Genomic DNA, 14,693 nt, shown 5'->3' with positions numbered 1-14,693 from the left:
CGGGAGGGGGCTGAGGAGGGGGAAGCGCCCGGGGCCCCGCGGAGATGGGGCGCTTGTTTTAGCCCCTGTCTCAGCCCCAGGCAATGCTTAGGGACGAGCCGGGCGCGGGTTGGGGGGAAAAGTGCCCCGAAGAAAGCGGGGTTACCCTTGGTGCCAGCTTTTTGTTGACCCACAGAGATAACAGCGCATCTGACTGACCCCCTTCCCTGGGGTGGCGTGGAAGCATTTATGGCAGAGCCTGGAATAGGCCGTAGGGCTAGTCCTGTCGTCTGTGGCTGCGAGGAAAAGCTGGGAAGAGCAGAAGGCAGTTAGCAAAGCTGGAAAAAGATGTTATTCAGAAATTTAGCAAGTGTTGGTGACTGCTGGTGCGTCACGGTTGCTACAGGCTGAGTGTGTCCCTCGTCATGCAGCCCATTTCCTGAGCAGCCCTTTGAACCAATTTCAGCCGGCTGACAACTTAATTCTTTAATTTAGTGAGGTTGCAAAACAACCCCTGTGATGAAATGCTGACATTTGAAATTCAAATGGCTGTTTACTTGCCTTCAGAACAGGAAGCTGTGATCAGGTTATGGAGCAACTTCTGTGAACGGAATATGTGGAAATGTGCTTTGTGTTAATTAAGCTTCATTATACCTTTCAGGCCAGCCCTTAACTCATACCATACTATAGCTGGAGTACACAAAATCCGGAAAGGTTTTTACATGGTAGTGTTTTATCTGCTGCTAGCTCCTTCAGTGAAGCCAGATGAACTTGCTGTTAAATCCTCCACTCACAAAGCACAAGCACGCACGTGAACGGCAGGATTCAGTACAGAGCTGCTCTATTTCCCCCCTAAAAAAAAAAAAAGACAACAAGACCACCAAAAAACCCTAACAACAACAAAACCCATTTCCTTTCCTTTCTCCTAACAGGGCTTGTGTCTGCTAGCACCTCCTTGTTTACAGTAAAAAGGAAATAAATCATCCCAACAATACTTATTCACAATGTAGAAACAGGAAGAGAGGAAAATGGTAACTGGAAAGTTCAGAGTCAGCGCCATGGCAGTAACCAGCCTTGGAAATGTTATTCAGCTACATAAATTTAGGAGAAAAGGCAGATTTAGGCAACATCACATTTGTTTTCTTTACGCTGCCAGTTTTGCTCAGTGTTTCCAATAGGTTCATTTTGTTTGCATGGTGCCAAGGTGACTAAATGTTTGCTCCAAGGCTGGCCTGTGTATGCTGTATATCCCAGGCACTGCTCCAGGAACTGTGTCCCCCAGCCAAACAATATCATGGAGTCCTGAGAGGAAGGCCACGAGTAACTAGTATTTACAAATGTGAAAGGCCACATCTGTTAAGCTGGAGATTAACCACAGACTAATCTAAAGATTGGCCTGTGTCTGAGCACATCAGACTTGTATTAAGGATTTTAGTGTGCGTGTCTTTGTTTTTTAATGTCCCTCTAGATGGAGAAGGAGAAATTTCTGTCATTTTTTTTTCCTTCTGTGTAAACCAGAAAACACAGGAGCCCTCCCTTGTTTTTTTCTAAGTATGGCTAAATCCTATGACTAATCTGCTTTCACTGTTGTTGTTCAGCTTCTGTTTAAGTATTCAAATCAACAGATCAGACTAAAGTCCCAACAAGATGAGTCTACCATGGGTAGTTCTTTAAATACCTTGTTAATAATGGCTCCTGAAAAATTCATTCTTCAGGGAAATGACGTTACCCAAAGCAAGCACAGGCAGCAACATGCTGACATTGAATGCAGACTCTATTTTAAAAACAATTATGGATTAAATTCATCAATTCCATGCAAAAAGCCTCATTATTTCCCTCAGTTATCCCTCTGTAAAAAGAGATAAACAAAAGAGTTAGGCTTTGTGCACACAACTCCAGGCCTTAGCAGAATTAAACTAATCTACATAGCCTGCGGGCAAGGTATTCTACACAGGCCACCATTAGCATTTTGCAGCCTCCATTGATTGGATTCATTTAATTCTCCTAACCATTAATCTGCGATAGCCATCTACATGCCTGTACAGAGACCATCTCTTTTGTTTTTGGGGGGGGGGCTGAACACAGAGAGCTTCTTAAGTACCTCTTTTTCTGTCCCTTGGCTTTTTCTGTGGGGTAAACTTGTGCCCTGAATGTTACACACTTTGTATCTGCATAGATTCTTTATACTACTTCAATGATAATTATTATCAAGTTGAAAGGTGCTTCTTTTTAAAGTCAGAATGCAGTGTTTATATATCGTGGGCCAGATTCTGCCTCATTTTCACACATTATGTGTACAGAACAATCTCCTAAGCTGGAGGTGATGGCCTTGTGACTTCATTTTACTGAATTTCAGCTTTACCTCAGAATTTCTTTAGAAAATACTTTACTGCCTGAATTTGATACAGACAAAGGAGAACTGTTTATTCTTAAATGGTCTAGTAACTGTTGTGGTTGTACAAAGCGTATGTATTTAACATACATGCCACTCTTCCTCCAGTAGCTCTTGGTGAATTAAGAATCATCAAGCAGCTGACTGTGAACTGTATATAAATAAATGCAAAGCTGAAAAAGCAGAAATCTGTGTCTTGTGACTGCCTGACTGCACAGGTGGTTCCAGCCTTTGCCAGGGCTGCAGTTGGGAACACGTATTTCCTTCCAAGTGGTTTCAAAAGTAGGTCATTGGGAAGTAGTACAAAGCAACCTACTTTCAGAAGAGAAGAATCTGGGGACAAAGAAATGTTTCCAACGAATCTGTACATTCTAGAACACAAGCTGGGTCTGTTTTTTATGTACACGAATGTCCTAGCAACAGCATATCATTTCTACATGAGCAATGTCAAATGAAGCAATCTGTTTATCTTTAGTTACAAGGGTTTAACTTGGGACAGCCAGCCAGCCAGCCGATTTGAGTTTGTGTAGCAAGTTCAGCACTGTTCCTTTGTTCAGAGAAAAATAGGGCTACTTGCCACTGGGAAAAAAACAATGTATATTCCTATCTCACAATATTACTCATTCCTACCTAAGGTCTCTCTCCCTGTGTATGACACAGGATAATTATATTTATCTATTTACAGTTGTGGAGATAAATATATTCTCCCCAAACCTGTAACACTGCAATAAGGCCTAGTCTTTGCTGAAGTTCCAGCCACAAAACAAATAGAGCTATGGCATCTTGCTGCTTGTCCTTGTACTGCCAAGCTCAAGGGTTACAAAAATAGCAAGTCACAATTCAAAGTACTATGAGATTGACTGTAATATTATGAGATTACCAAAAAAAGACAACTATCTGAGTTTTGTTTTTTAAGCCTTATGCTAAAAATACCTTAAATAAACAAAGTTTTTAGTAAGCTACCAACTTCAGGAGCTGAAAGCTTAAGAAAAAGAAATAGATATCCAGATTTGTAGTAAAAAGGGGAAAATGAGCAATACTCATCTGTCTCCCTGTTTGTTTAAAGCATATTTTGACTTGGCAGGACACATGGGATACAGCTTTACGATCTGTGCTGCCACAATAAACAGGCTTGGGCACGTCTTTCTCTGCAGGTCTAAATGACCCAGAGGAACGTGGCAATTCACTATGCTTCTGATGTAAGGAGACTTCTAAAGGGCATTTTATAAAGACGCCATCGGCCTAAAATGACAGGTTTGTGCCTGCATGTTATGCCAGTGAAAGCAACAATTAATAACTAGGTCTATTCTAAAAATTACTTGTCTGCATCTTTTCAGTCTGCCTCCTGCCTGTGAGTCTTTTGGATCTGATCCAAGCTGCACTGCAGTGAAGGAGCTCTCTTTGTTCACGTTCTCTCTGCTGCGTCTCAGCCGATTTAGCATGTGGTTTCTGGGGTGAGGTTTTTTCAGCAGGATAGCAAAGCAGCACCTTGAAAAATGGAAAGATGGAAGAAATAAGTCCTAAAACGCTGTTAATCATTATTAATATGTTTCAATAGAACCTCTCTAACAGTGAACAAAAACAAATACTGTCAAGGCCATTCTGAACAGCCTTTGTCCAGTGGCCCAGAGGTGATAGCTCCTGTATTTTGCCTTCAGATCCAGCTTGGATCCCTTGATGGTGAGGAGAATGTCCAGAATGCCTCCCTCTCCACAATAAGTAACACTAAAATGCAAGCACTGACGTTTTTCTCCCCTGGACAAACTATGCAGTTTTAACTACCTCAATTCTTTTAAGTGTGGTGTTAGCTATTACACTACTTCTAGCTCCCTGTTTATTAGATGAAAAGCATCCACAGTTCCTAATTCTCTTTAACGCACAAACATGTAGCTGCTTTCAGTGCTGCTTTTGCGATGAAAATGCCCTTACAGACAGAATCTCAATGCGGGCTGCAAGCCAGGTCTGCAGAGCTGAGTCATTGTTATGCAAGCAGAGCTGAGATGGCACAGAAAAACACCTTTGTACTTTAACATTAAAACACGTCAGCTGTTGAACTTCGAATATCACAAGACATCTCTATCTCTAAAGAGAACTAACAGTGATTTACTGGACTTTTCCTCTTGTCCATCCCATCGTCTTTCTGAATAATTCTTCCTTCATTTTGTCACGGAAGCTTAAGAGCAAAAGCATTCTTCATCAAGCTATTGGCTTCCACTAAAGTTTGGCAAACACTGCATCAGATTTGGAAGTACTGTACCAGTGAAAGCTGTTAACTCTTTGGGCACTGGGAAATGCCTGCCGCCCAGATACACTGACAATACAGTATGCAACCACTGAAATTTAGGGCTTGCAAATCAGAATAGCAGTGAAATTTATCATCAGCCAGAGATCCACTATAAAACTCTTGAATTGATTATTTATGTGAGACCCGGTTTTGAGCTTTAGGAGTCCTTTGTCATAAAATATGAAACAAAGGAAAAAAGAGGAAGAATTTCTTTACTATAGCCTTCTGAAACAAAGCTGCATTTTGTTCTTCCATTTTTGTCTTCCAGTTCTTTATCCTGAAACGTCATAGGGGAACAGAATTTAGCTTCTCCAAACACCTCCTACGTTTAAAGTATGCTGCACTAATGGTGGAGGGACACAGAAGTGATAGATTTGCAGATACCACACGGACTGCATACTCACTCCAGTTTTCTCACTGGAACTGCTTTTTGAGAGTGTACAAGTGCTAGTGTCTCCTGTCTTGCAGCGAGGAGGTCATTTGTGTGAACTGCTCGCTAACAAGCTCCTAAAATATGTTCTGGCTTTCAGTTTAGTGCAGTTAACTGTTTTTAGAAAAGGACAGACCATGTAGGCTGAAACCTGCAACTGCTGCTGGCCGTACCCCGCACTGAAGGCAAATGAATCCATGCGGCAAACTGCACAGGCTCAGTTTCAGTTCATGGTCTCCTGTTTCACCTCAGTGACTTTTCCTCCCAAAATATAAGGTGACTAACATGAAATCTAGTGTGACTAAAGGTCTGGGAGTGGCTCAGATCAGGAGCTACAGATGAACATGCTGGCATGGGCCAGAATTTGTCACATACAGTGTATTAAAATGGTTCCATTAGGATGAGTAACCAGTACAGAGGTTCACATGAGGAATAACAGGAAATTGTAACTCAGTACCCTTTCCTATCATCAGAGAAGAGAGGTGCTGAGCCACAGGATTGTTACGCGAGTCCTGGTATGTGCCATCTCAGGAGGCAGCCTACACACTGTAGTCTCATGTTTTTAACGCCGTTTTCCAGACCAGAGAGTGCTGATAGCTGTTTCATCATTGTCCAGTTGCTTTGCTATATTCCTGGCTGAGACATGACCCTTTGGTGCCTCTTCTACCCCACAACAGACTGCCAGCTCACTTGTTTACATCTTTCCCTGTTCCCCTTCTTGAGAAGAGCAAGACATTAAGTCCAGTTGAAAATACAAATTCTTTATTATAACTCAAACAAAATAAATTTCCAGTCCTGCAACACTGGGCATAAAGATTCATCCTTGGAGTGATTTTTTTTTCTCCAAATGTGACGTGGACACCTACAAGTTTTGTACTTCTCCCCTGCAGTGAATAGTTTTACTTGAGAAACATCATTCTCTTTCAAATGTCCAAGAATAACCTTTTCTAAGATATTTACCACTAGAGGGGTGCTTTCACATTTTCCTGAGCTTTTTTTTTTTTTTTGAAAAAAAGGTATGTACTATCTTGATTGTTTTCCTTTTTTAACTTTAAGACTTTGGTGACAGAATTTGTGAAAAGTTGTCTAGTGGGAATCGTGTTAGAATCCATTTCTCTGCAAGGCTGCCACAATGATTTGAAACCTCGGGAAGGACTAAATACACTTCCGAAGGTGCATCCTGATACACTGCAGTGTTGTTAAACAGCAGTCTTTTTCTAAATGAGGGTGGGTGCATAGCAGAGATGTGAAACAATATCCTTTTAATAGCACCTCAGGTCTGCAAAGCACCTGGACATCCTTGAATACGTGAGGCATCATATGTTTATAATTAAAGGAAAAACCTCATGCTAATGCTTGTGGATAACTGGCATTTCTACCATTACAAGGGATTTTACAAGGAAGAGGCGAGCCTGCTTTCCTTTGGGGCAAACCGGCTAACAGTGTGGGGCGTGAATGTTCCGTGATTTCCCGTTTTGCTCGCCCACGCTGCCCACCCCCCCCACCCCCCAGCCGTCCCCCGTTACCGCTGGCAGACGGGGCCGAGGCCGACGCCGACCGCGGAGCGTCCTCTGCGGCCCCGCTGTTAACGGAGAGACCCGGGCCGGGCCCGCCGGGACACCCCCGGCCCCGCTGCGCGGCGCCGCGACACTACGGCGCCCCCTGGCGGGCGCGGCGCAGCCACGCTCGGCGGCGCATGGGGCGAGCCACGGCGGGCAGCGCGCGGCGGTCCCGGCGGGGCAGCGCGGCCGCCGGCTCCCCCGCGGGCGGGAGCCGCCGGGGGCGAGGGAAGAAAGCGGGCGGACCGGCCGCCGGGCCGGGGGCGCAGGCACAGCCCCCCGGTCCCGGAGCCTTCGATCTGGGGGCGCAGAGCGGGCGCTGGGCCGCCTTCCAGGAGCGGCATCGGCTGAGCTGCGAGGAGGCGGCGCGGCTGCTGCTGGACGCCTAGTGAGTACGGGGCCGGGGCGGCTCTTCCCGCAGCTCCCAGGCTGAGCCACACTGCCCGGCGGCTCCTTTCCCCGTTAGATCATCGTCCTCTTGGCAGCGTTTGCACAGCAGTAAACACGGGCTTCTGGAGAGCTGCAGAGAAGGGGAGGGGGTCTGCACGCACCACGGAGAAAGTGGCTTTTTATGCTAAAGCTTCCTGTGTTTTAGGGCTCTCCCGTCAAAAATGCCCCTGGGGGCACCGTGCGGGATCTGTGAAGCTCAGCTTCTAAATCTCCACCCATTTCCTGTGCTCTTTCTTTTCAGAGAACAGCACATCATCACTGGACTGTAATCAGTAACTGTCCGTGGGAGTGAAAATCTGAAAGGAAGAGGTTTTTCCTTTGCATTTTGCGTTTGACCTAGCATGGTGATTCTGCCTAGTTGCTATGGAGGTGTCCTAGGGGAGAGGGAGAAGGACAAGCTCGGAAATTCCCTGATGAAGTTCCTCTGCAATTACAATACAAAATAAAATGCATTTCAAATATGATGTAGAATCCACTTATCTCTGCTTTTCCCAGCTTTTAAATGGAGGAATATTAGTCGTGCTGGAGCAGTTGTGGGAAAATTGTGGGAAAATTCAATTCCCAGTTGTCTTGTGGTAATACCACTCATTTCTATGTACCGTTGTGCACGGATAATGATGCAGCCTGGGTCAGCATTTTGACCTGGACTGTGGCAGGGGAGCATATGTTTTGTATTGCATGCGGAGTGTACTTTACTTGAGCTGTTGCTTTTCTTTCCTTTTCACCATTTTAATTAAATGAGAAAAGCAATTGCTGCAGAGGACAAAAGCCATTCTCTATCTCACTCTGGTACTTTTTATTAAAATACATTTGAGTGGATACATTTTCCGGTGTTCTGCAATTGCTCAAAGCGGAATTGAATAATGTAGTATATAGACTTACTGTTTTCTTGGCCAAAAAAAAAAGTATGATCACAAACCCTCTGTTGTTTCTCTCTCCAGTGAATACAGAGGTTTGGTCAAACACACAGGAGGCTGTCACTGCGGAGCCGTCCGCTTTGAGGTCTGGGCTTCAGCAGATCTGCATGTTTTTAACTGCAAGTGAGTTTTTTTTTGTTCCCTATTCTCACAGATGAATAAAAGCTCGTATGCTTTTCCAATCCATACCTTAGAGCTAAAAGAAGATTACACAACTGCAGAACATCCTCTGAGCTGTTTCCATAGGGTATACCCCTAATTATGTCCTGATTCAATATGGGATCAGTGCTGGTGACTTCAGGCGCTCCTTCTTTGGGCAGGACTTCAGGTCTCACATCCATGCTCATGCAGAAAGTGTCAGGAGAGATCTAATGAGTACAGGTGCTCAGCCATCTGCTTTTTGTTTCCTCTAAGTGCAGTGTGCTCAAAGCACATCAATCCTTTTTTAACTTGGCCTTCTCAAGTGAACGTTACATCTCTGACCACATGTGCTTCAAACTACAACAGTGTCTGATTTCAATAGTGATCCCCCTTCGCCTGCAACTAGTTTGCTTCTAGCTCGTGGGTAAACTTCTGAATCTTACTTTCTTGTTTGCAAGGTAATTAATGTTGGCAAAATTGGCAAAGTCTAGTCTGACAGATTAAATGGATTTCTCTAGAGTTTGTCCTTGTTACGTCTGTTGAGAGTTTTATATGTGAAGAAAAAATAGCATATAATGTTTGGCGTAGGAGAATACCTTACTGGTGTACCGGTGTAGGGTCAGTCTGTTCCATGGGTGTGCTTAGCCAAACACTACTGATACCACGAGTCCACTTTTGCCGCTTACCTCTGTGATGCTAACCAGGAGCCATTTTAGCTGTCAGTGGAATTTCTGTTGTCAAAAGGTCCATGCTAGATCCGATTGCTGTACTATAACTTGTCCGCTGCTTCTAGAAAGGTCTGCTTTTTCTTTTACAGTTGCAGCATTTGCACAAAGAAACAGAACAGACACTTCATTGTCCCAGCGTCGCGTTTCAAGCTGCTGAAGGTAGAGTAAGAATGCAGTAAGAGCATGGCCATGAACACGAGCAGTATAATCCAGTGTCATCCTCAAAGATGCAAGTGGCAGCCAGTTTTCTGTCCTAAGTTTGCCTATGGCTGGTTGGGGGAAATGGCTGAATTTTAGGCAGTCTGGTGTGGGTGTGTTAGTGCATCTTAGTGAGCTGATGTTAGAGCTCTTGCAGTTCTTAGGCTTGACTGGGATGGACACGTTTATATACAAAACACAGGGGTTCAGAAAAGGAGCATGAATGCAGAACTCTGTATCTGAAGTAAAGACATGAAGGTGGTATTTTAATTTTACATTTCTCAGCTACAGGCCCATAGAAAGTAATTAATACATCTATTTTTGTGGAAAACTTACATTGCTTTTCATTTGCTTAGGGTGCTGATAATTTGACAACATACACCTTCAACACACATCATGCCCAGCACACATTCTGCAAGACCTGTGGTGTACAGAGCTTTTATACTCCTCGTTCTAATCCGGATGGTTATGGTAGGTAGAAAGAGTAAACTGTGGTAACCAAAGCTAACCACCAAGCAAACCTTGGATAAAGACTCCATTGGCTACTAACATGACAGCAGTGAGCAGCATGTGTCTTAAGAGTTTCTTCCTAAAGTGCTAAACATCTGGAACTGCAGTCTGAACCTGTAGCTCCTCCGTAAGAAACAGTCTTACCCATGACTTCTGGGCTTCTGACACGTTTCTCATCTAGGCTCCTCGACCTTACAGCAATAGCTGGACCGAGCATTTACCATTCCCCGAGATGCCCCATCCACAGAGTGGTGCAGGCATCTCCCACACTTTAGCTATGAAAAGCAGGTTTCTGTGTACTCTGTCTTTCTTCAGGAATAGCTCCCCATTGCCTGGATGATGGCACCGTGCAGACCATTGTCACAGAGGATATCAATGGCAAGGAATGGGAGAAGGCAGTGAAGGAACATAAGACCATCAGAGACATGTCAAAACCCTGACATACCCTTCCAGCAGCTGAACCTGGAGCACTGCCGTGGAACTGTAGTGTGGGCTTTCCTGGGTGAGGGTTGGCAAAATCAATCTCTACATTATTGTTATCTGTTCTCTGTTTCGTAAATAAATCTTTCTATGCTGCCTGTCCCATTCATTTGTGACTTTCAATTTTCAGACTACCTCTGTTCCATAAACCACCCCAGGGCTGCTATTTTGGTACTTTGCCCTTTGGTACTTTGCTAAAGTTTAAATCACAATAAACAGAGCAAAGTACAAAAAAAAATCTAATCTTTGCTTGTATGGATATTTCCTGTGTTTCAAGTCTGGCTTATAAAAATGCCCTATATAAGATAATCTCTTGCTTAGGACATACTACTAACTTAACACTGTTTTTTTTCCATTGACTTCAGTGAATTGACCATGGATTTAGAGTTAAAGGGGATTTGAAAGAGCTTATCAGGCTTAAGTTCAGTAAAGCATTTACACAGGTGCTTAACTGTACGCAAGAGAGGGGCCACTGAAGTTATGTGATTAAGTACTGTTGTGCTTAAGCCTGGACTTACTTAAGGCTGAGTAGGCATAGGCTTAGGCACTGACTCATGGCCAGGGAACAGAGTTCAACACTGTCATACTCTTAGAACAATGGGCACGTACTTCAGTACAACCAGGACCTCATTTGTTGTCTTCAGGAGGAGGATGTGCTCACAGCAACAGATCAGACAATTTGGGCTCTGATCTCGATTATGCAGTGACTAGCTGTGTAGATCCAGGAAAGACGCCTCCTGCAGATGTGAGCCCACATTAATGAGTGCAAAGGCCTACAGAAATGTTGGGTATTACTGACTTTGCTCCCCCGTGACCCCACAGAAACCCAAATCACTAGTAAAATCTCTGTATAGACTAAGAAATGAAACCACTGAAAGCTGCTTCACTTACCTTTAAACATAAAGGGAGAGGATCTTTTAACTCTTGCACTTGTCATTTATATAAGTGGAGCAGCTTTTAAAACATCTCTTGCAATTTTTATCTCCGCATGTGTTCTATAAAAGACCTAGTTACAGTCTGGGTCTCTTGCACTTCATTCTTGCGTCCTGTTGAGACTCTTGTGAGTTGATCTCGAGTGCCATGTTCTGAAGCAAGAAGAAATGCTCATGTTTCATGAGGGGGACTCCGCGAAGGTGGAGCCTGCAACACAATGTGTATGAAAGAAGCAGCAGTAGCAGCAAAGATCAGTGCAATTAGAGAAATTTGTATGATTTCTGATGTTTTATTCATAAGCTTTGGCTTTTTAAAGTTCTGACTGAATTAAGACAGGTCTTGTGGTTCTGGTTTTATCTGTGGTGATAGCGTGATCTTTGAAAAGTCACTCCTGATACTTGGATTTTACAAAAGCACCAAGAGATAGTTGCCAAGCAGTCCTCACAGCTATATCCTCTTGGGAAAAAATAGTTTGTGCCATATCTTCTCCAATGCAGAATACTCCTGCATTTTACTCCTAATTAGGTTAATCCAAATTTCTTATCCTATTTAAGCTTCTACAGTGAGAAGATAGAGTAGTTGTTAAACCCTATTCATCTTAATGTATCAGGCAACAAGATATTCAGAAGCAAGTTCATACAGCCTGTTTTTTGTAGTCTGAAAGAATGCTACACAAAGAGAATCCTGTCCTCTTGAGCATGTAACAGGTGAGTTTTCTTTAGTCCTTGGCCTGACACGGTCTTTTTTTTGCTCATTCTTTTACTCCTGAATTTGTGAGCGGCGTTTCTTTTACAGAAGGCGGAGTGAATTGATCATCATATAACGTGAGAAAAGCATATAGATGTGGCGAAACCAGAGGAGCTGGCTGCGATGACACCGCATGGCTCTCTAGGAGGAAAAATAGTTGAGAAAGCATTACAAGAACCTTCCAGACCTAATGTGAGCGCAGTTTCCTAGGCCTCCTGTGAGGTTCACTGCCCATTTATAGGACAGCCTGTTTTCAGTGAGCAGGGAAGAAGCAGTGAGAGGTAGAAGGCTGCCTGCTCTATGGGGCCAAAGGGCAGGGAGAGGCCTGTCTGCCCCTGTGTGGCTGCTGTTGGGCTGCCTAATGTTCAGAGGGGTCCTGCTAGAAAGGGCATTATCAGCTGCAGATTGGTGCTGTGACAGCTTCTTTGTCACGTATAGTTCCTCCTCACTATGTGATCTCACGCCTGGGTGTTCACATGCTGGGGAAGCAGAAACCTGAGAGGTGTGCATCTGAGAACACTTCGCATGCTGCTTCCGATCATGTATTGCCAGCTGAAACTTAACTTCATAGTTACATTCATATATTTAAATATTTATATATTTTATATATCTAAATATATTTTTATATATTTAAATATTTATATATATTTATGGTGCACCAGCTTAGAAAGGTCAGATTTCAGAAACACAAAACACAAGAGAATAATGCCACCTTTATCAGAGCAGTTTCCATACGTAACTCTATCGCAGCCTCAAAAGCAGGAAAGTTCTGTGTATATCATTTGTGGATTAACAGGACTGTTTGCTGGGCAAATATTTACATCCTGTGGAAGGGGAGCTAATCAGACTCTGATACAGGGAACTGTGGACTAAATGTGTGAGATCTTATGCAGCAAAATAATTAAAAAAATACACAGTAGAGAAGGGAACTCGTAAAGAGCCACAAGTTCACAAGCTGTATCCGTCTTTAGTTAGAGCTATGATCCAAGGATGGTTTTCCTGGCATGCAGTCATGCCATTCTTTGACAGGCCACTCACATGTTCAGAATATTATGTTGGATCCAGACTCCTTTGAAATACATCCTACATCCTGGACACAGTGTAAAACTCAGTGCACTGTGACTACTGAAGATCTCTGAGCTGCAAGTCTGCTCAGCCCTGTCCTGCTATCCACACAGCACATGAAGCAACCTGTCTTGTCCATTCATGTTTTACAAATCACTGAAGATCGTTCATCAGTGACATTTATAATCCACGTATATAATTATTTATGGAGTTCTCTGTGAATATGACACTTCTGACTAGAGTCTTCAGAATGATGATGAGCTGTTCAAACAGGTTAAGCAGGTACCACGCATCTCACCCTGGCTTGTTCAGTCTCCTCCTCTGTGAGTATGAAGAGTGCATCTGTGGGCAGGAGGCAGGAAACGGGTACATCCAGCACGGAGATGTACTTCCGGAAGAGATTCACTGATTCAAGCAGGAGCACACGGCACCCTAGACAGAGAAAGAGGATAAATATTTCAAAACAAGAGTATTCTTGTAAGGTGCCCATCTCTCCAGGCTCAGCAGGTCTTTGCAGGCTCCCCCGTACTGCTGGCCACGGGGATCTTTTTTGTGCCAAAGGGGAGCGACTTCTACTCGTGCTTCCACCAGGACCTCTTTGTGCCCAGTGCATGCCTATGACCATTTGTACTGGTTCTTGTTCTGTATGTGGTCTGTGGAAAGCAAAGCTAGCTCAGAATACCAGAGGGTTTGGGGTTTTTTTTGCGTATAATTTAAATTATTCCTACATAGTTAGACTCAAAGGAAAAAGCACAGGATGGCTCTCTGAATGCTGGCACTATATCATACAATGGAAATTTAAAACCGCAGTCTCTGGTTCAGCTACAAAAATGAAATTTCCTCTTTCTACTCCAATTCTTTGCTACAGAAAAAATATTTACAAGATTCAGGAATGGCTGTACCAAATATTAGCTCAGGCAGGCAGTTACACTTTAACAGAGTTCCAGAATTCATTGCTCAGACGTTTGTGATGAAGCAGATGAAGGTAACATGTATAAAGATTCTACTGGTGTGGAATTTTTTTCTGTTTTAAAGAGCCCCTTGAACTCAGAAGTTAATTGCTATTTTTTTTACCATGGCTAAATTGTCTTCACTGATGAGCTCAGAGTTACTGATGGTCCCGTTAACAGCCTGTAGCTCTCAAGGGAGCTGCTTTGGGATTTCTTAGGGCTTGGAAGCTGCTGTGATTATGCTCCACACTTCAGACATTGTATTAAAGTTCAACAGAAGAGGTCAAAGTCACAGTTTACACAGGTGGTCAGGTATACAATTAGATCTGCAATGAGATTTTCTTCAGTGTACCCTTAAACGGTGAAATTATACAAAGGAGACAAAGAACAATGCTGAATTGCTACAAAGGCTGCCTAATGGACCATTTTAGTGTGGAAGCCTGTGCTCACGTGTCTAATACTGCTTAAGCTGTTATGTCCTGAGCACAAAGCGAACTGGTGGTGCTCAAATACCTCTTGGCTCTAAAATGTAGGCAGGACTTGTGTCCTCCTAAGGGAAAAGACTCTCCAGGATAGGGGCAGAAGCAAACATCTTTTCCGAAAAGAGTAACTACGTGAGGTGGGTTTCTGTGAGAGAGGTGATGATGCCTCTGCTAGGAGCCCTTTGTGCAGATCTGCTAAGGAATCTCATCCCACAAAGATCTGAACAGTCAACCTGCTGCTAACTTCCCTACTGTGGACATTTGGTAGATCCTTCAGTCTAGCCTCTATCAAGTATGAGATAGGAACTTGCTGCTCTTATGGTGAATTAATTTCCTGGAGACACAGGGGAAGAAGCCCGCAAAAGTCTTCAAGGTAGAGCATGGTACTGAAAGATACCCCACCAGCAAGCACCATTCCTTCCCCAGCCAGGGGTCTGTGACACACTGA

At 43.7% G+C, this 14,693-nt stretch overlaps 2 protein-coding genes and 1 long non-coding RNA gene across 3 annotated transcripts in view; 1 reads left to right on the top strand and 2 right to left on the bottom strand.

Annotated features, from left to right (window-relative positions):
- Positions 1 to 950: 950 nt before the first annotated feature.
- Positions 951 to 8,970, bottom strand: LOC143168218 (uncharacterized). The gene is made up of 3 exons (XR_012996670.1): positions 8,839 to 8,970; positions 3,691 to 3,859; positions 951 to 1,753 (listed from the first exon to the last, which is right to left on the bottom strand). It is a non-coding gene; the product is annotated as an uncharacterized LOC143168218 (long non-coding RNA).
- CENPV (centromere protein V) lies at positions 6,782 to 10,177 on the top strand. Its single transcript, XM_076354432.1, has 5 exons — positions 6,782 to 7,032; positions 8,036 to 8,134; positions 8,970 to 9,039; positions 9,435 to 9,549; positions 9,904 to 10,177. Exons 1-5 carry the CDS (start codon positions 6,782 to 6,784, stop codon positions 10,026 to 10,028), a joined length of 660 nt encoding a protein of 219 aa, XP_076210547.1. The 3' UTR covers positions 10,029 to 10,177.
- A 905-nt stretch (positions 10,178 to 11,082) lies between these two features.
- Positions 11,083 to 14,693, bottom strand: part of PIGL (phosphatidylinositol glycan anchor biosynthesis class L) — a 62,904-nt gene continuing 59,293 nt past the window's right edge. The window contains exons 6-7 of the mRNA XM_076354431.1: positions 13,112 to 13,245; positions 11,083 to 11,889 (exon numbers count right to left, since the gene is read on the bottom strand). Of these exons, the coding sequence (XP_076210546.1) occupies positions 11,791 to 11,889; positions 13,112 to 13,245 (233 nt within the window). The 3' untranslated portion in view covers positions 11,083 to 11,790. The remainder of the gene's footprint in view (positions 11,890 to 13,111; positions 13,246 to 14,693) is intronic.

The sequence above is a fragment of the Aptenodytes patagonicus genome, chromosome 17 (assembly GCF_965638725.1).
Source record: "Aptenodytes patagonicus chromosome 17, bAptPat1.pri.cur, whole genome shotgun sequence".
In the NCBI taxonomy this organism is placed as follows: Eukaryota; Metazoa; Chordata; class Aves; order Sphenisciformes; family Spheniscidae; genus Aptenodytes; species Aptenodytes patagonicus.
The sequence above is the reverse complement of the archived record's forward strand: the minus strand, read 5'-3'. Positions and strand labels throughout refer to the sequence as shown.

What these genes read in the sequence shown, in the direction of transcription:
- CENPV (XM_076354432.1), top strand. Translation starts at nt 6,782, where the DNA reads ATGGGGCGAGCCACGGCGGGCAGCGCGCGGCGGTCCCGGCGGGGCAGC. An exon ending in CGCGTTTCAAGCTGCTGAAG is followed by an intron (nt 9,040 to 9,434) that starts GTAGAGTAAGAA and finishes TCATTTGCTTAG; the next exon opens with GGTGCTGATAATTTGACAAC. An exon ending in TTCTAATCCGGATGGTTATG is followed by an intron (nt 9,550 to 9,903) that starts GTAGGTAGAAAG and finishes GTCTTTCTTCAG; the next exon opens with GAATAGCTCCCCATTGCCTG.